At 40.6% G+C, this 20,400-nt stretch overlaps 1 protein-coding gene across 5 annotated transcripts in view; it reads right to left on the reverse strand.

Annotated features, from left to right (window-relative positions):
• Positions 1–2,613: 2,613 nt before the first annotated feature.
• The window catches only part of LOC139268435 (coiled-coil domain-containing protein 171-like), a 413,113-nt gene continuing 395,326 nt past the window's right edge, over positions 2,614–20,400 (reverse strand). For all 5 annotated transcript variants that reach the window (XM_070886604.1, XM_070886612.1, XM_070886596.1 and 2 more), the window contains exon 25: positions 2,614–2,939. In XM_070886604.1, the coding sequence (XP_070742705.1) occupies positions 2,694–2,939 (246 nt within the window). In that variant the 3' untranslated portion in view covers positions 2,614–2,693. The remainder of the gene's footprint in view (positions 2,940–20,400) is intronic.

The following is a 20,400-nucleotide window of genomic DNA, read 5'->3' on the forward strand; positions in this document are numbered from 1 at the left end:
GAGGCTTGAAACCGTAAAGTGTTTCCGTAGCGTTGGACTGTCGTATCGCCGATATTGCTGCTGCTTGGTGCCCAGATCAAAATCCTCCCCCAAGGTCTCATGGTAGTTTCTAAAGAATAGTTACAATTTATTTTAGAGCCACAGCAACACACGGTAGATTTTTTTCAAACTGCTGGTGGGCTATTGGAATGTGTCTAATTCCTAGTCTAATACTGGGTATGTACCGCTGCTCCCTGGTACCATTGGTAAGCTTGCCAATCGGGGTCAATTTTGGTGGTAATCTAGCAAGGAAGTTGTGTTTGCAATTTAGTTGGAAAATGATGTTTGGATATTCTCAGCAGTCCAGGGAGTGGCAAAGTCGAAGCTGGAAACAACATTCACTTCTACCACTTAATGACGCTATTGTGATCCTACAATTCTCTCACAAATCGCTGTTCACCTTAAATATATATCTCGGACAGACAAAATTTTCACACACATTTTGCCTCCCTTTTTGTAGCAGTGCCCCTAGCTCGAGTTAAATGAAGATTGTCATCAAAATATCCATAAATTGCTGTAGATGTCTGCAAAAACGGAGGAGCTTATTTTTATTGTGATTTTATTGCAAAATGATTCATTTTGAATGTTTCCCTCGGGTAAAACTATGTCCAAACCCTGTTGTTGTCAGTTCATACTTGTTGCCACCTTTTTGACTCATGAATTGAAAAGGGCAATGAAGTGATAATAGAAATTTATTCTACCTCTGGAAAGACACACAGTTAGAAATGTAGAACTATTTTTCCTATTGAATATTCTTATTGTACAGCTACTGCTCCTTTGATGATTAAATGATTTTTGGTTGCAGATTGAAACATTTTGAATAAAACATTTTCTATAATATTTCAATAACTTGATGATGAATATGTATTGTGCCAGACAATGAGAAGAAAAATATATAAAAATGGGCTTGCTGAAAACAAAAACGAATTTAATTTTATGTTACCTCCCAGTGATTGTGCAAAAACAGCATTGTACTCCTCTAATTGCTTAAACAGTTCATAATCAAGTTAAAAAAAAAATAACTTGGTCCAAATATTTATTTTCAGTGAAACAAATTGCTCATCAAAGTCTGGTGAAACTAATGCTTACGCTTAAGGGGTTAAAGACACTAAACAACGTCAATAACTGATCTATTGAAAACATTAAACAAGGCACTATATACTGACCAACTGAAAATTATTTCATAAATTGCAGGCACCTAAAAGCTTGTCAAAGATGTTACCAGAAACCGCCTTGTGGTTAGCACTCAGCTCCTTCCTGCCTGACCTATTATTTGATATTTGACCAGTTGGTTGCGAGACACTTGCTCTTTCGAGCTGAAATGTCACAGGGGCTTCATGTCAACCCACTGACATCTTGGCCTGACGTGCGTTTTACTTTTGTGTGCTACAAAGCAGAAAATGCAGGGCAACAGCTACAGTTCTAATTCTGTGCAATTGTTTTGGCGTCCGGGGGGGGATTATTCAAAAAAAATCCTTGTTTTTAATTTTTTCTTGATTTAATCCTCCCACCTTTCTGTTTGCTCCCATTTATAACTTCATGTTCCAATACATTTCCATTCAGATGATAGAGTTGGGGGGGGAGGAGGTATACCCTATCACTTCCATAAAAAGGAATGGCAATCTGTATGTGGTTGTTGTGAGGAAGGATGGACACAGTGAGACAGTTTTATTCTGTTGTAAAACTCCACATCTGGTATCAAAGTGCCAAAATTCAGCATTGGAGTTCTGGAGTGCCAGTCAGCATCTGGAGCATGGCTTGGGGTCAGTGTGATTATCTTAACTGCAATATTTCCAGGCTACTAAGCCAGTCTCTCTTTGCTCCACAAAGGCCAAAGTAGCAATTACTTCAAAAAGTCTTTGAGAACATGTTAAATGGATTAGTTGCAATAGTGACACTCATTCAGGAACTGACCTTGCACAGTACATAAATATGTCATCTCCAGTCCTCCCGGCACAGTTGTTTCACCTTTCCTTATCAGACAATAACTGATAAGAGGATGAGGTTGAGGGCCTGCAGGGACCAGATCCAACAGTTAACTCAGTACGTTCAACTGGGCAATGCTATCATCATGTAGCTCAGTGAGAGGCAATCTGACCTTCTCACATTGACCAGGAGTGACATTACTGTGCAGAGAAGAACCAGTCACATCATTTCTGCTCTGCACAACCTGTTTAAAGTTTGCAACTAAATGCTTGTCTTCAGTTCAGTTGACAAGAGAGAAGAGGGGGCTCAGTGAACCATGGCAGGGCTGCCATGAAATGACAGGAATCATTGGTATACATTTCAAATAGCTTTAGCGATCCTATTAAAGTGCTGCATCCCACTTTAAAACAGACATGTATAAAAAAAACTTTGATAGATAGAGACTAAAATGACTTATTGATTTTAAAGCCTATGCAAAACTACTTAAAATGTGTCACTCTTTTGCATTTAAAAATATAGTTATTCAATAGAAAATTAAAATCAAACATAAATAATAACCATACGTAACAGATGAACTGTTTGACCATACACACAAGCTTAAATAGGGATTTGAGTGGTTTTGGAAGATTATAACACATAAATACAGGATTGCTTATAATTGCCCTCATTTGAAGAGAGGTGTTGTTTACTTAATTCAGACAAGTGCATTAAAATAGACTTTAGAATTGTTATCTAAATGTACTATAGAAGCCATTCTGTACTGGTCTCAAGGATCCAGTGGATGAACTAACGTGAAGAGAGAAGGATGAGGAACGGGAACGCGGTCTGTTATTCCCTGGTGTATCTCTCAGAAAGCTGTACGAGGTGTCCATTTCTGGCTGCAAGGGTGCAAAGTCCTGGCTGATATTCTTCTCGTGTGGCAAAATCATTTGAGAATGGCAAGTCAATGGTTGATCTAACCGGGTCCCGACCAGCTGCGTGAAGAAGAAAATGGGGAGGGGGGAAAACACATAAAAGATTAGAAAATCAAATAATAATTAAAAGCAAAAGTGTAATGAGATGCAGCGAGGATAAATCTAGAAACCTGCATTGTGATATGCAAATCTGTCCTTCCCATTTAAGAAAATGAGAACATCAGCTGGTGTAAAAAGGTGAATTGGCAAATCTGCATACATTGGACTGTAATTATATTTTTAGCAAAGTAGGGGCTGTTTATAAAGATGATAGAAATTGCAAGCACAGCAAATTTCCAGAATGCTAAACTAATAATCTGTTACAACAAACACTGCGATTTTCCAGAGCAAGAACATTATTATGGCTCTCAAAGCTCTCAATCCTGGGGCTAGATTTTATACTTTTGTGCGGATCGCCCAAAAGTGGACATTATTTCCGGTGTGGCCGGTAAAAATGGGTTTTCAGATCGCCGGCTTGTTGCCCATTCTCAAAGTCCCTAGTCTCCATTTTTTAAATTGGGCGTTACCGTGAGCAATATGAAATGGGCATTAGCGTTAAATCTCCCTGACCTTCTGTCGTAAAGTGTCACCGTCCTTAGCAATGGCATGGCAACGCTTGATTCCCGTGATTCAGGAGGTCAGGGGTCATCATTAGATGCACAGAAGAGGAGACAGAGAGAGAGGGAACAGAGGGGGACTGAAAGCGTCTGCGGGTATGGTGTGTGCTTGTTTGGCGAGGGAGATTCACCAGCAGCAAAAAGCCTATTAAGCACCAAGAACATAATTTTTGTCCAACAAATAATACATAACTTGGAAGGGATGGAGGAGGCCCTGGAGCTGTTAGCCATGAACACTGGGCTCCCAGTGATCCCAGAGTGCGGCACAGCACCCCAAGGTGCCACATCCCCATTGCCAATGACATGAGAGCTATGAGCAACATCTTGCTTCTGGCTCGGAGCACGTTCCCACCTGGGGACCGTCCTCTCCCGTATCCATCCAAGCAGTGGTTCTGTCGTCATGCCCCCCCCAATGAAGCATCGCCTGAGGAGCTCCTTGGCCAGGCGGCTTGGAGTTAGGAGGAGAAGGGGAAGGGGTAGAGGTGGGGAGGAGAAGGGGGGGGCGGGGGGTGGAAAGGAAAGTGAGGTGCATGGCTGCAGGTGTTATCTGGGGCATATTTTTAGTTTTTTGCTGCTATTTTGGTGGAAGGGTCAGGGCAAGGGGCGAGGGGGCTACCTTATTGTTTTGCATTTGTGTTCTGTTTTGCTGGAAATGGGGACCATTGTAATGATGTAAATGTGATAAATTTGTTGTGGAGTGGGTTGGTTCTTACAGATACACTTATGATTTCAGATAAATAGTCGGATTAAATGTTTTTTATTTAACATAACCTTGTTGCGCATTGGCTCAGATAGCTGTACCATTACACACTGGTGATTCCTTAACATGAAAAGGTATAATTACACTTAACTTGAATCAACTTAAACTTTAACTGTCACCAAGGTGATGCCCACCATTGATTTATGACCTGCACACCCAGCAGTGTTACAGCTTTGTAAATACCACCAACGTTCTTTCAGACAAAGCGCTCATTTATGAGTTCCTGACGTTAGAGTCTTGCAGCTATGTAGCCACCACGGGCCCTTTCCTGCGGTCTATAGGGGAGTGGGGGCATGGCTTCAGCGTCAGCCTGATTATGTGGCCCGTGTCAGTGTCCACCTCTTCCTCTTCCTCTCTCTCCTGAGGTGGACCGTCAGACCCTTCTGACAATTCTTGTCCCCTCCTGATAGCCAAGTTGAGCAGCATTGAGCACACCACCATGAATTGAGCTACCTGCTCAGGGTGGTATTGGAGCTTGCCTCCTGAGTGGTCCAGGCATCTAAAGTGCTGCTTCAGCACTCCAATGCTTTTCTCGCCGATATTGCGAGTGACTCTGTGCCTCTCGTTGTATCGCTTCTCGGCTTCGGTGTGGGTGTCACGCAGGGGGGTCATCAGCCAGGTGGCGAGGCTATATCCTTTGTCACCAAGCATCCAGCATTGACCTTGTGGCTGATTGGTAAACAAGTCGGATACAGCGCTCTCACGCAGGATGTGAGCATCATGGATGCTGCCCGGAAATTTAGCGTTCACTGCCATAACAACGAGTTGCACATTCAGGGAGTGGAATCCCTTGGGGTTCCTGAAAACCTCTGCATCCTGAAAAGGTGCCCGCATCGCGATGTGTGTACAGTCTATTGCTCCCTGCACCTTGGGGAAGTTAGCAATTCGGTAGAATCCTACAGCCCTCTCAGTCTGAGCCTCCCTGGTCATAGGGAAGCTGATCAAGTCCATCCTGCATGTGTACAGGGCTTCAGTGACCTGTCTAATGCAGCAATGTGTGGCATGGTGAGATATACCGCAAATGTCGCCAGCTAAGGCCTGAAAGGAACCCGCACCGGTGATCTTGACCTAGACGCACAGTGCAGTCCTGATGGTGCTGGCAGATTGCAGATCTCCCCTTATGAGCTGGTATATCTCACTGATAACCTCTTTGTGGAAGTGCAGTCTTCTAAGGCAGGTGGTGTCGCACAAGTTGAGGTAAGATCGCTTCTCCCTATACTTGTGGGAGGTGTAACGTCTGATCCTCATCAGTCTGTCAAGTCTTACATTGGGCACATGATGTTGCCGAGTGCACCTTCTGCCATCTCGAGTCTGCAACATGTGAGTGGTCATCAAGAGAGGATGAGAAATGACAGGCCCCATTCCAACAGCTATCTGCTTTCCACCGATGGTTCACAAAGAATGAATGCCCCCACTAAGACACCTAGTAAATTCCAATCATCCACAGTATGAAAAGATGTTCGTTCAGATGTTCACATCACCTTCAAACACCTCCAGGGTACATCCGAACTCCCCCGAGGCTGAAGGAGAGCAGCCTTTTAAATGATGTGACATGCCATTTAGAACATGGCGTCCATACTGCTGTGAGTAGTTCCGGTTAGTTCAACTTTTTCCCAGCATTTTTTTCGGCATGCAAAATTATCGGCAAGATGCCGAAAGTAAGGATGGGCAATATATTGGGCGTTAGTTTTGGCAAATGTGATCTTTACGACAAAAAACAGTGGGCAGTCAGTATTATTAAATCTCGCCGTTAATTACATACCGAAAGTAACGCTGGGCGATATTATGGGCATTGGTTTCACCCATTCTGATGATTCCACCCAAAAAAGGTGGGCGGGCGGTATGATTTTTTCCCGGCGTTACATACGTGGTGAAAGTAACACTCGGCGATAAGTGTCCATTTTGTGGCTAAATAGGCGATATCTGTGCTTTACACCTCATTTCAGAGTTAAAATGGACGTTAAGTGGGCGTTATGCATTGCCAACGATGGAAAATCTAGCCCCTGACCTTGTATATTACAGCAAAAAACACAATAATGTTCTTACCGAAACACTTTTTGAGGAGGGAAGGGGAGAAGTGAAAAAAATCTACTTAACAGATCTTCAGCGTAATGATACAACACAATAAAGTCTCTGATAACAATAGGCATTAGGGGTGAATTTCATAAGAACATAAGAAATAGGAGTAGGAGTAGGCCATACGGCCCCTCGAGCCTGCTCTGCCATTTAATACGATCATGGCTGATCCGATCATGGACTCAGGTCCACTTCCCTGCCCGCTCCCCATAACCCCTTATTCCCTTATCATTTAAGAAACTATCTATTTCTGTCTTAAATTTATTTAATGTCCTATCTTCCACAGCTCTCTGAAGCACGAATTCCACAGATCCACAACCCTCAGAGAAGAAATTTCTCCTCATCTCAGTATTAAATGGGCGGCCCCTTATTCTAAGATTATGCCCGCTAGTTCTAGTCTCCCCTATCAGCGGAAACATCCTCTCTGCATCCACCTTGTCAAGCCCCTTCATAATTTTATACGTTTCGATAAGATCACCTCTCATTCTTCTGAATTCCAATGAGTAGAGGTCCAACCTACTCAACCTTTCCTCATAAGTCATTACCCTCATCTCTGGAATCAACCTTGTGAACCTTCTCTGAACTGCCTCGAAAGCAAGTATATCCTTTCGTAAATATGGAAACCAAAACTGCACGCAGTATTCCAGGTATGGCCTCACCAAAACCCTAGCAAGACTTCACTGCTTTTATACTCCATCCCCTTTGCAATAAAGGCCAAGATTCCATTGGCCTTCCTGATCACTTGCTGTACCTGCATACTAACTTTTTTTTTCATGCACAAGTACCCCCAGGTCCCGCTGTACTGCAGCACTTTGCAATCTTTCTCCATTTAAATAATAACTTGCTCTTTGATTTTTTTTTCTGCCAAAGTGCATGACCTCACACTTTCCAACATTATACTCCATCTGCCAAATTTTTGCCCACTCACATTAGCCTGTCTATGTCCTTTTGAAGATTTTGTGTGTCCTCCTCGTAGCCTCTCCCGCTGCACCGTCGTAACATCAGTTTTTAGCAGGATTTTGCTGAACCTCCACCAAAGTTACGTCGGTGCAGTGGGAAAAGCTCAGAAGAAATTTAATCCAGTTTCAGGTGCCCCGTTTAACACAGAAATGTTATAAAACATATCTTTAACGTATTTAAATAACATTTTAGAATGGGTGCCCAATATGGCCATCTAGACGAGGCCTATTCTGGTTTTGGCAAATGAATAAAGGGGCACCATCAGTAACAGTCAGAGGAACGAACCGGGTTTTTGCCTCCAATTAACCAGTTAAGAATGCATTTAGAGCTCTTGTAATGGAAAAATGAAACCTCCCACATCAAGGAGACATCAAGGTAAAAAGCTGGGAGGCATTATTCAGAGTAAAGGAGGAATGTTTTTCAGTCTGTTGGAAGATTTTTTCCAAGGAGTGTAACTTCTATGAACTTTGCATGGAAGCATTCAGTACACATTACTTTTTCACAACGAATTTGTATAGTGAAAATATTTTAGTACAAGATTAATAAATAAAAAGGGTTTTAGTTATAATATCTTCAGTATTATCTCTTTACATCTGTAAGATTATACCAAAAGCTCTTTCCAATCTTTGTTTTTTCTTACCAAAAGAATTATCACCATTTCAATTGCACGATTTCAATGCTTATCAGATTACAAAAATATTCCCTGGTATTTTTCCAAGTACAGCCCTGTAGTACATTTTGGTTTCTACAAAAACGTTCACTGTGGGCTCTGGACAAATAAGTTTAAAGACTTTTCTCCCACTATGCTAAATCAAAGATGGCAAGTTGAACAAAGGAAGTACAAACTTAAGAGTACATGTTCAGATCTCCATTTGTTGCTGCACATGCACACGCACTGTATTTCTAGGCCTTTCTGGCAAGATTTTCCATTATGAAAGATCGATGAGCTTGAAGTTGACATTATTATGTGTATTGAAGATTTGCCAGATTTCAACTAGGGAAAACAGTTTCTCAATTAAATGCAAAAGCAAATATTTCAAAAAAACAAGTCACTTTGGCTTGTACCTAGTTTGCTTTTAGGGTTGTTTCCTGAAATGATTTAAATGGGACAATCATTTTAAATAATTCTGTTCCCTCTTATTACAGCACTAAAGTTCTAAAATTTTTAAAATGTCAATTTTGTTTATTAAACTTTTTTTTGAATTGCACCTGTTTTTTTTTTAAACATACTTTTTCACATCAAGTGACAGAAAAGGAGAAACTGGATCACTCACTGTCTCTGAAGAGGCATTCTGTACATTAGTGAAAGGGTTAATTACATGCATATTCTACTTCTAGATAACAGTTTGTCAATTTTATTTTGATTTGACTTGTCTTTGATACAGTTTTGTACCTTCTGTTTAAAAGCACATTATTGTGCACAATAATAAAATGTATGTTTTGTACATTTGCAGTATGCTGTACGGGGTATCTTGAGGTCTAAATTACAAGTCAGACTTATCTATCCACTCCGCCATGATAAATCCACACAGATGTTTAAACATAAGTCATTTGATGATTCAACCCAGCAGAAATCTTTATAATCATACATGCAATGTGATCCTTTCTGCCCCTCTGGGATCATGACATGGAAAGTGGAGAGGCCATAAGGATTTCTACAGACTGTACTGTCTACATTTGCTGGCAGTAATTATTCAGATCAGCCATCCCTTCTTTCCACAAGCATTTCTATTGTCAGCCACAACAATGTTTCTGAATGCTAGTTAATAATTCCCATCATGTCAAAGGGAGCAATAGATGATTAAGATTTCACTTTAAACATTTTCAGCTACTAATTGCTAATCCAGGCTCTTCACTAGGAATGAGATTGAAAACAATGTTATTGTCCTTTGCACAGCTGACTCAGTGCCAGAATCTTTGGTTCAGTCTCTCTGGTTGTGAACATTTTCATCACTTTTTTTGGATTCTAATAAGTTCAATTAAAGCTGCATGAGTCACAATTTGCAAACTTCAAATAAAATTAGAAGTTCAGCAATAGAATACCTTAAAATGGTAAACATCCATATAAGATTTCAAATTCTAAAATTTTGTAACTGTTTTTACTTATTTTCTGTAATTACTGACAGACTTATGCTACACTCATCAGTCATTCTGAGCACTTGTATTGCCTGCTGGTTTCCACACGAGTTTCCTTTTCTTCCACCGGAGATGGTGCAAAAATAGTTTCTTCCTTTATAACTATTGCCAATGCTCTAAGCTGGACAGTTGTGGCCAGAGCTTTAAAAGCCAGTGATTGCAGGTTATAATCCACAGAATGATAAAAATCACCCCATGTTGTGAATTGTTGAACGATGAAAAAATGATAGTTATATATTTTAAAATGTTATTTGATAGAGGAATTTGTAAATTATAACATTTAAACGATATGAATTTCTGAAGATTGCTCTGTTAGGGGAGTGCTACTGATTATCATAAGTCATGGTGTTGTGACTAATCTCTACATAAACTTTGCAACATTACAGAAAGAAACAAGTTACTTTCATTTAGGCTAATTGAAGAATTGTGTCATTAAGCAAGGTCCTCATTTCTGCTGATTCTTGGTACTATTTAATATCCTGTCCACACAATATAGTAAAAGGAAACAATTCTTTGAAACAAAAATAAAAAAACACTCATTTTTGTAACAGGATTAACAGTAATTATTTTAATAGTGGATTACAAAAATGAAGATACAAAAGAAATGCAACAAAAATAGATGTTCACTTTAATGTTAAAATAGAATATATAGTTTTGCTTTTCATGCAATATATTAACCTTTATAACTATGATCATATAATCAGCAACAAAAAATGACATTTGAAAAAGATTCCAGAGACTACTTTAATAAAGCTCCTTCTTAGAAACATGTTTTTTTTTAAGTTTGTAAATAAATGATTGAAATATTCAAATACAATTGCTGTACAAAGAATACAAGATATCAGATTTTAATCAAGCATTAGCTAATTCAAAAATCATGTCATATAATTCAATAATAATTATTGAAAAAATACAATGCCTCATTCCTTATTGGAAAGCAAACCACCACTGCTTCAATAAAAAAATTACTATATGTGAAATTTGTTTATTTGTTATGTGACCACAAAGATAATGCTACTGAATAGAATATTTTCCACTTTGCAGCAAGGGACATCAACAAACATCCACAGGTCAGTTAGATTCAGTATCCTAAACTGAATCTAAAGCAGGCTCTTAAAATAAAACATTCACTAAAAGCACCATTGTAAATTTTCTATTTTCTGATTACCAAGTGAGAATATTAAACTGGGAGTACACACAAGGGTAAGTTATTTAGGGACTGAAACTGAAACTCCCGAGGGCCTTTAATACTCATCAGAAGAGTTCTTAACTGTCCAGACAAGAGTTGTTCCCAACAAACCTTGTCCAGGCAGATGAGATGGAAGTCTCTTGCAATGTTCCCAAAACAGCAAAGGCTGCATTACAGTTCTCAGGAAGGATCACAGACTCAAAACATTAACTGTTTCTCTCCACAGATGCTGCCTGACCTGCTGAGATTACCAGCAATTTTTGTTTTTATTTCAGATTCTAGAATCCGCAGTATTTTGCTTGTAAGGCTGTATTACAGTTGGGCAAATTTTATTTTTGGATTTAAAAAAAAATATTCCAATTTATTACAAATATAATTAAAACACATTCAGAGAGATTTGTCTGTAGACTGATGCAGGAGTACATGATTAAGATTGAGCCAAATGACACGGCAAATTGAAATGAAAGGTTTTATCACTTTAACGAAGGTGAATCTTTATACTGTAGTGAGCTACAGTGCAGATTACCTTCTACTGCTGCTATGTAGAATAGAAGTCCTCTTTACATTATTAGACTTGGTGAAATACTAAATTAGCATGTTACTACCCAGGTCATTAAAATGTTATTAGATTTGTAAATCTTTTAAAAAGTCCTTTCCATGTAGATTTTTAATATGCTGCTTTTTGTAGCTTGTACCTATCTCCGATTCATTGAAGTAAACTACAAAATGCAAACATTTTTTTTAAAGCTTCATGCCTTTTTATTATTTTACCAACATTGGAATACTGTATAAGTTGTGAGAAATTTCTTGTATTTTAAAATATAAACTAACAAAAGAGGAATGCATCTATTTATACAGTTCAGTGGAATCAATACCCCTCCCCCCAATTTAGTACTGAAAATCCCTGCCCACAAATTCACATTTCTTTCATCACAATCTTTTTATTTAATGGTGAATTTTGTAAAATTAAAATTGTCAAATATTTAATTTAATAAGAAATATTGAATATAATCTATTTACCTTGCATACTGGAGCATTGGCCTGTATCCGGTGGAAAAATACTTCTCTATCTGGCCCCATTTTAATGTATTTTCTTTCAGCAGAAATATTTTAATTAATGGTTACTGAATAGACTTGGTGCGGGGAGAAATTAGTTTATTTCTAGAAGTCTACAACATCAGGATTTGGTAGTTGGGTGACTGGGTCCCAATGTGTGGATATTAGATACAGTCAGTCAGTCTAAATAATTGAGCAAGTAATGCAGATTTTGTAAGTCTCATAAACCCACAATTTGTTAAGTATGTTCAATCTTTTTGATCTGACACAATTATCTTATTACTTAACAGTGATTTAATTCTTCTTCTCATCAACCTGCTTATTTAAAATCTTATACTACACCTTACAAACCAAAGTAAAGACTAGACAGGTCTTTTCCCTCCAAACCTAAAGATAGAATTGTGCAATTAAATAATGCAATATTGAGAAAATGCTTAACTTCATCCCATTATGAATGACACGTGTGTATAATGTACAATATAAAGATAGTATTGAGAATTTATTCTTAGCTTGTCTCACTTTAAGAATTGATAACTGATTTCCAAGTTTTTAAAAAAGTAAAAAAGTGGATATTGTTTATTTTCCGCACCTAACTGCATCCACATTCTACTCTGAATATCATGTGATCTCATACCTCTGTTATACCTAACATTGAAATGCTTTGTCCAATCATTTGAATGCAGGAACACTGAGCAAAAGAAATAAGAGTAACAAGAGTTGACACATACAGTGTGAACGCTGAGGTGTCTGCATGCAATAAGGCTAGATTCTGACACTAAACCACATTTCAGCTCTAACAGTGCTGTAGTCCACATGAACTTTGTGACAGGCCTCTGTCTCCTCAGCCACACTTGACTAGCTCTCACTGACACTCAACTGTCAGTTAGCAACCCTTTACCATGCCCCTAACATGCTCTACAGCTTCACCCAATTAACTTGCTTTCACATGACATTGCAGCAAAGAGCTTCATAATAGGTGGTCAAGGTGCAAGGCGCCTGTCTGGCCTCTGACTGTTCACGCAGAGCAAAAGGTTTAACTATCTTACTTCTGCCTGCTAGTGGTGAATAAAAAAGTATGGATCATGTACAAATCACTTACTTTTTATCCTCATTTGGACCAAGGTGTCAAATGGCACTCTGATTCAATACAGTACAATACTGTCAAGTAAATCACATTACAATCAAGCCACATTTAAAAAGTTTTAGGTAAACATTGCAAATAACAAATTCTCAAGATCTCCAAACTATATTTCATGCCATCAATAAATTAACAATGAATTGATCACTTTAACCCTTTTTTTTCAGCCGTGTTAATTTATAGGCAGTTTAATCTCGACCTCAAAGTGATAATCAAGCATTTTCTCATCTTGCCTTCGACAACCACCCATCTATAAAAGTTACAGGATTTGCGCACATCATAGTTAGGTCTTATGCTACAAAGTGGCCTTTAAACCTGCTAAATACCACTCACTGAATACAGTGGGATATAGAGCTACGAGTAGCTTGGCAAATACTCCATGGCAACAGCTCAACAGCACCTGCCTCACCGAACATCATTAAAGCATCTGAAGGTCAGTTGTGGATTGAAGACAGAGTGTGGTCAAACTCTAACCAACTATTTGATTTGGCTCTGAAATTTTTGATTAGAAATCTGAAGCACTGAACTTTCAAGGGCAATCTTGAAGAAAATATTTATACAGTTAGAGTATTAGAAAGGACAATATTTTATAGCATTTACCTCCCCTTTCCTCCAAATATTTTTCCATTCTGTCCTGCAGGTAGCGACTTAGGCTGGGGTGCAGTTTCACAGACACTCACAATTTCACCCAAGGACCCAGTCTTCTTGAGTGACCCGAGATAGCGAGCATCAGTTGACTATTTGGCTGTGAACTCAGGTAATAGTCATATATGTACACTTTCTAGCAGGGGTCCTTAGATAGTGATTGGGCACGGAAACTGCCCCCCCCCCCCCACACACACACAGTCCAGCCTAGGTGATACGGAGGGTAATTGTACTATCCCAGCATCACAAAGCTCAGTTTATCCAATTCAGTCTATATCAGTATCAAACCTTGACAGGGTAGATGCAGGGAGGATGTTTCCCCTGGCTGGGGAGTCTAGAACCAGGGGTCACAGTCTCAGAATAAGGGGCCGGCCATTTAGGACTGAGATGAGAAATTTCTTCACTCAGAGGGTGGTGAATCTTTGGAATTCTCTACCCCAGAGGGCTGTGGAGGCTCAGTCGTTGAGTATATTCAAGATAGAGATCGATTGATTTTTGGATATTAAGGGAATCAATGGATATGGGGATAGTGCAGGAAAGTGGAGTTGAGGTAGAAGATCAGCCATGATCTTATTGAATGGCAGAGCAGGCTCGAGGGGCTGTATGGCTACTCTTAGTTCTTATGTTCATCTCCTTTCTGCCCACTTTATGACACAGTTACGAGATGAACATCTGTATCAATAAAGATGTTAGCGAGCTTCTTTTCCCTAATTTCTATGTTCAAATTCATTTCTTCGTTCAAAAATGTCTTTAAGACCTGCTGAAAGGCTTCACTGCTGAAACGGCTTGCTTGTGTATCTCCATGAGCAAGTATAGCTACAATATCTCAACAATGGGACAATATAATGATTTGACAGGGAAATACAAAAAGAAAAATGATTGAATGAGGAATTTATAATTTAGGATCAAAATAAATCAGTTTATTCATCTTGTGTTAACAAAACAAATTGAAAGGGGTCATTTGCGACATTGTTAGATTAGAAATTACACACTAGGTCAGTTACAAAATGTTCCAGTCATAATTTTTTTTTTAAATTGGGAAACCAGGGTGAAGAAACGAGGCCCATGGTGCAGAACACCACCAAGGTTAAGAGTAAAAGACAGAAGACACAGTTAGTCAGGAAGTGGAGATTCAGGGGAATAACAAGGCTGAAATGATTGGAAGTAAAGAGTCCCATCACATCAACGTTTTGGGAAGGAATAAACTAAGCGTGTGCACAATACCTACTGGATTTTTGGCAAGGTGCAGGGTGAAGGAAGTACATGTTCGAAGGCATATTTTCAGGTTTAGGAGGTAAAGAATGTAAAATTCAGAACAGCATTGGCCACATGTTATTAATAAAATAAAGACAAGAAAGGTTGCAATAGAGAGGAGTGGGGGGAGGGGAGGGGAGGGGATGTTCAGATGGATCGCCTTTGATAATCCAAAGTGTGATCAAAGTGGTAAACCAGACTCTTGAGATATAGAAACATAGACATAGAAACATAGAAAATAGGTGCAGGAGTAGGCCATTCGGCCTTTGTAGCCTGCACCGCCATTCAATGAGTTCATGGCTGAACATGCAACTTCAGTACCCCATTCCTGCTTTCTCGCCATACCCCTTGATCCCCCTAGTAGTAAGGACTACATCTAACTCCTTTTTGAATATATTTAGTGAATTGGCCTCAACAACTTTCTGTGGTAGAGAATTCCACAGGTTCACCACTCTCTGGGTGAAGAAGTTTCTCCTCATCTCGGTCCTAAATGGCTTACCCCTTATCCTTAGACTGTGACCCCTGGTTCTGGACTTCCCCAACATTGGGAACATTCTTCCTGCATCTAACCTGCCTAAACCCATCAGAATTTTAAACGTTTCTATGAGGTCCCCTCTCATTCTTCTGAACTCCAGTGAATACAAGCCCAGTTGATCCAGTCTTTCTTGATAGGTCAGTCCCGCCATCCCGGCAATCAGTCTGGTGAACCTTCGCTGCACTCCCTCAATAGCAAGAATGTCCTTCCTCAGGTTAGGAGACCAAAACTGTACACAATACTCCAGGTGTGGCCTCACCAAGGCCCTGTACAACTGTAGCAACACCTCCCTGCCCCTGTACTCCAATCCCCTCGCTATGAAGGCCAACATGCCATTTGCTTTCTTAACTGCCTGCTGTACCTGCATGCCAACCTTCAATGACTGATGTACCATGACACCCAGGTCTCGTTGCACCTCCCCTTTTCCTAATCTGTCACCATTCAGATAATAGTCTGTCTCTCTGTTTTTACCACCAAAGTGAACAACCTCACATTTATCCACATTATACTTCATCTGCCATGCATTTGCCCACTCACCTAACCTATCCAAGTCGCTCTGCAGCATCATAGCATCCTCCTCACAGCTCACACTGCCACCCAACTTAGTGTCATCCGCAAATTTGGAGATACTACATTTAATCCCCTCGTCCAAATCATTAATGTACAATGTAAACAGCTGGGGCCCCAGCACAGAACCTTGCGGTACCCCACTAGTCACCGCCTGCCATTCTGAAAAGTACCCATTTACTCCTACTCTTTGATTCCTGTCTGACAACCAGTTCTCAATCCATGTCAACACACTACCCCCAATCCCATGTGCTTTAACTTTGCACATTAATCTCTTGTGTGGGACCTTGTCGAAAGCCTTCTGAAAGTCCAAATATACATCATCAACTGGTTCACCCTGGTCCACTCTACTGGAAACATCCTCAAAAAATTCCAGAAGATTTGTCAAGCATGATTTCCCTTTCACAAATCCATGCTGACTTGGACCTATCATGTCACCTCTTTCCAAATGCGCTGCTATGACATCCTTAATAATTGATTCCATCATCTTACCCACTACCAATGTCAGGCTGACCGGTCTATAATTCCCTGTTTTCTCTCTCCCTCCTTTTTTAAAAAGTGGAGTTACATTGGCTACCCTCCACTCGATAGGAACTGATCCAGTCAATGGAATGTTGGAAAGTGATTGTCAATGCATCCGCTATTTCCAAGGCCACCTCCTTAAGTACTCTGGGATGCAGTCCATCAGGCCCTGGGGATTTATCGGCCTTCAATCCCATCAATTTCCCCAACACAATTTCCCGACTAATAAGGATTTCCCTCAGTTCCTCTCCCTTACTAGATCCTCTGACCCCTTTTATATCCGGAAGGTTGTTAGTGTCCTCCTTAGTGAATACCGAACCAAAGTACTTGTTCAATTGGTCTGCCATTTCTTTGTTCCCCGTTATGACTTCCCCTGATTCTGACTGCAGGGGACTTACATTTCTCTTTACATATCAATAGAAACTTCTGCAATCCGTCTTAATGTTCCCTGCAAGCTTCTTCTCGTACTCCATTTTCCCTGCCCTAATCAAACCCTTTGTCCTCCTCTGCTGAGTTCTAAATTTCTCCCAGTCTCCAGGTTCGCTGCTATTTCTGGCCAATTTGTATGCCACTTCCTTGGCTTTAATACTACCCCTGATTTCCCTTGATAGCCATGGGTTGAGCCACCTTCCCTTTTTTATTTTTACGCCAGACAGGAATGTACAATTGTTGTAGTTCATCCATGCGGTCTCTAAATGTCTGCCATTGCCCATCCACAGTCAACCCCTTAAGTATCATTCGCCAATCTATCCTAGCCAATTCACACCTCATGCCTTCAAAGTTACCCTTCTTTAAGTTCTGGACCATGGTCTCTGAATTAACTGTTTCATTCTCCATCCTAATGCAGAATTCCACCATATTATGGTCACTCTTCCCCAAGGGGCCTCGCACAACGAGATTGCTAATTAATCCTCTCTCATTACACAACACCCAGTCTAAGATGGCCTCCCCCCTAGTTGGTTCCTCGACATATTGGTCGAGAAAATCATCCCTTATGCACTCCAGGAAATCCTCCTCCACCGTATTGCTTCCAGTTTGGTTAGCCCAATCTATGTGCATATTAAAGTCACCCATTATAACTGCTGCACCCTTATTGCATGCACCCCTAATTTCCTGTTTGATGCCCTCCCCAACATCACTACTACTGTTTGGAGGTCTGTACACAACTCCCACTAACGTTTTTTGCCCTTTGGTGTTCTGCAGCTCTACCCATATAGATTCCACATCATCCAAGCTAATGTCCTTCCTAACTATTGCATTAATCTCCTCTTTAACCAGCAATGCTACCCCACCTCCTTTTCCTTTTATTCTATCCTTCCTGAATGTTGAATACCCCTGGATGTTGAGTTCCCAGCCCTGATCATCCTGGAGCCACGTCTCCATAATATGGGGGATAGCAGCCATGATGGTTACTTGATGGATACTTTTGGGCTTTGCAGAAAATGAAGAACTGTGAAACAGTGTTTGGCAAAGAGAGATCAAAGGATAACTTCCGATCTTCCTGTGGGAAAGATAATCTCTCCATGGTGGCGTGGTTGAAATTAGGAACTCAGCACACGCAAAATTTGGGCACAAATCTACTTTCTACCACTTTATGGTGCAACATGTTGGTACCCTAATAATCTGCATCACTACGATGCCACCCTAATTATATAGTTAGGTACATAATTTTACTCAGTACTTTCTTGCTTGGATGCTGTAGCAAATGGGTCTTTCTCCAGCCAGTTGGAATTTATCTTAGCAAAAATGAGTAACATTTCATTCCTTTGTCCATGTAGCACTGATTTAATTGTTAAATTTTTGTCTTATAACACTCCTGTGAAGCGCCTTGGGATGTTTTAGTACATTAAAGGCGATATATATATCGCCATTATTGTGTACACTACAGCACAGGGATCAGTACGTACAACTGGAGAAAGTGGTGATCGCCACACAGATGAAGACATGGAGCTGGGCAATGAACATGTCAATACTTAAATCAGATTGTTTTTCCATTCCAGATATTTTCTTTTTCTATTGTACCTTAAAAAATAGTTTATTGGGGGCAGGGGAAAGAGAAATATTTTGATTTGAAAGTATTTTCTCTCTTGCTATCTTGATAATTCACCCGGTTAACATTTTTGGAGTGGTCAAAATATCAGTAATAGATTTAAGTGCAGTTTGAAAGAGCTGGGCGGTAAAATTAAAAGTGTTTTGCGAAACTCTTTGTCTTATGTATAGAAATAATTGCATATATTTACTATATTTTGATGTCATTTGTATATTTAGTGAAATGTTGTGCTGATTAAGGAGAGGGATTTCAGTACTAGCGAATGGATCAAATCTTCCATTTTGGGAACCCATTGCCAGCATCAACAATTCCCAGGTATGGTACATTTATCCCTCAAATCAACATAACAAAAAACAGGTGATCTCGTCATGATCACATCGCTGTTTGTGGGAGCTTGCTGTGCTCAAATTGGCTGCCGCGTTTTCTACATTACAACAGTGACTACACTAAAAAAGTACTTCATTGGCGGTAAAGCACTTTGAGACGTCCGGTGCTCGCGAAAGGTGCTACATAAATGCAAGTATTTCTTTTTAGTGTGGATTTTCTGTTTCATGCACCAGCTTTCCTCATTGCCTCCCTAAGTAAGATAACTTGTCCATTTGGAACTTGCTTGAAGTTAGATTCATAGAATGATACAGCACGGAAGGCAGCCATTCGGCCCATTGCATATGTGCCGGCTCTTTGAAAGACCTATTCAATTAGTCCCACTCCCCTGCCCTTTCCCCATAGCCCTGCAAATATTTCTCCTTCAAGTATTTACCTAATTCCCTTTTCGAAAGTTATTATTGAATCAGCTTCCACCATCTCTTCCTGATCATAACTGTGTAAAAAAAAGTGTCTCATCTCGCCTCTGGTTCTTTTGTCAATGACCTTAAATCTGTGACCTCTGGTTACCAACCCCTCTGCCATTGGAAATAGTTTCTCCTTATTTATTCTATGAAAACCATACATGATTTTGAACATCTCTATTAAAGTTCCCCTTAACCTTCTCTGCTCTAAGAAGAACAACACCCTAGCTTCTCGAGTAACTGAAGTCCCGCAACCCTGGCGCCATTCTAGTAAATCTCTTCTACACCCTCTCTAAGACCTTGACACCCTTCCTAAAATTGTCCACATTTATCTCACGTAGAACCCTTGCAGCCACCAAAGAGGATCTTTCTTCCATCAAGATGATCTTTTCATATTTGTTTTAATAAAACTATCATAATTTTTTAAAAGGGTATTGGAAATCATCTGCTCCAACAGATATACTGGCCTGATGCAGTGTGAACATGCCACAATGGCCAACATGGCAGTGAGCAGCAAGTTGGACAAACAGTTAGGCTGTTTCTGTCTATTGGGGGAACTTTTGTCTATATAATAAAGCTTCCTATGGGGATGATACGATCTCTAAATTTAGAATACTTGCATTTTCAACCCCATTTTCTGCAATATATATATGAAAACGTGAAAACGTTGAGGGTTTCGTTGTCCAAATCAGGGGTATAATTCATGGGATGTACAGATGTAGAGTCATCGTCCCTGCAACCTCGCCGGCCACTTCTGTCCCGGGCCGAAGGGACCCTACGCCGGCCACTTCTGTCCCGGGCCGAAGGGACCCTACGCCGGCCACTTCTGTCCCGGGCCGAAAGGACTCCACACCGGTCCCGGGCCCCAGCGGGACAACACACAGCGGGCCCTGAGCAGCCCCAGCGGGAGAACACACAGCGGGCCCTGAGCAGCCCCAGCGGGAGAACGCACAGCGGGCCCTCAGCAGCCCCAGCGGGAGAACACACAGCGGGCCCTGAGCAGCCCCAGCGGGAGAACACACAGCGGGCCCTCAGCAACCCCAGTAGGATAATAAATAAACGTTACTTTGCAGTTGCCGAAGGTACCCCGCGCAGGCCGCTTCTGTCCCAGGCCGAAGGGATCCCGCGCCGGCCAAAAGGACTCCATACCAGTCCCGGGCCATCCCGGCCGAAAGGACTCCACATCTGT

This window comes from Pristiophorus japonicus, chromosome 1 (genome assembly GCF_044704955.1).
Source record: "Pristiophorus japonicus isolate sPriJap1 chromosome 1, sPriJap1.hap1, whole genome shotgun sequence".
NCBI lineage: Eukaryota > Metazoa > Chordata > Chondrichthyes > Pristiophoridae > Pristiophorus > Pristiophorus japonicus.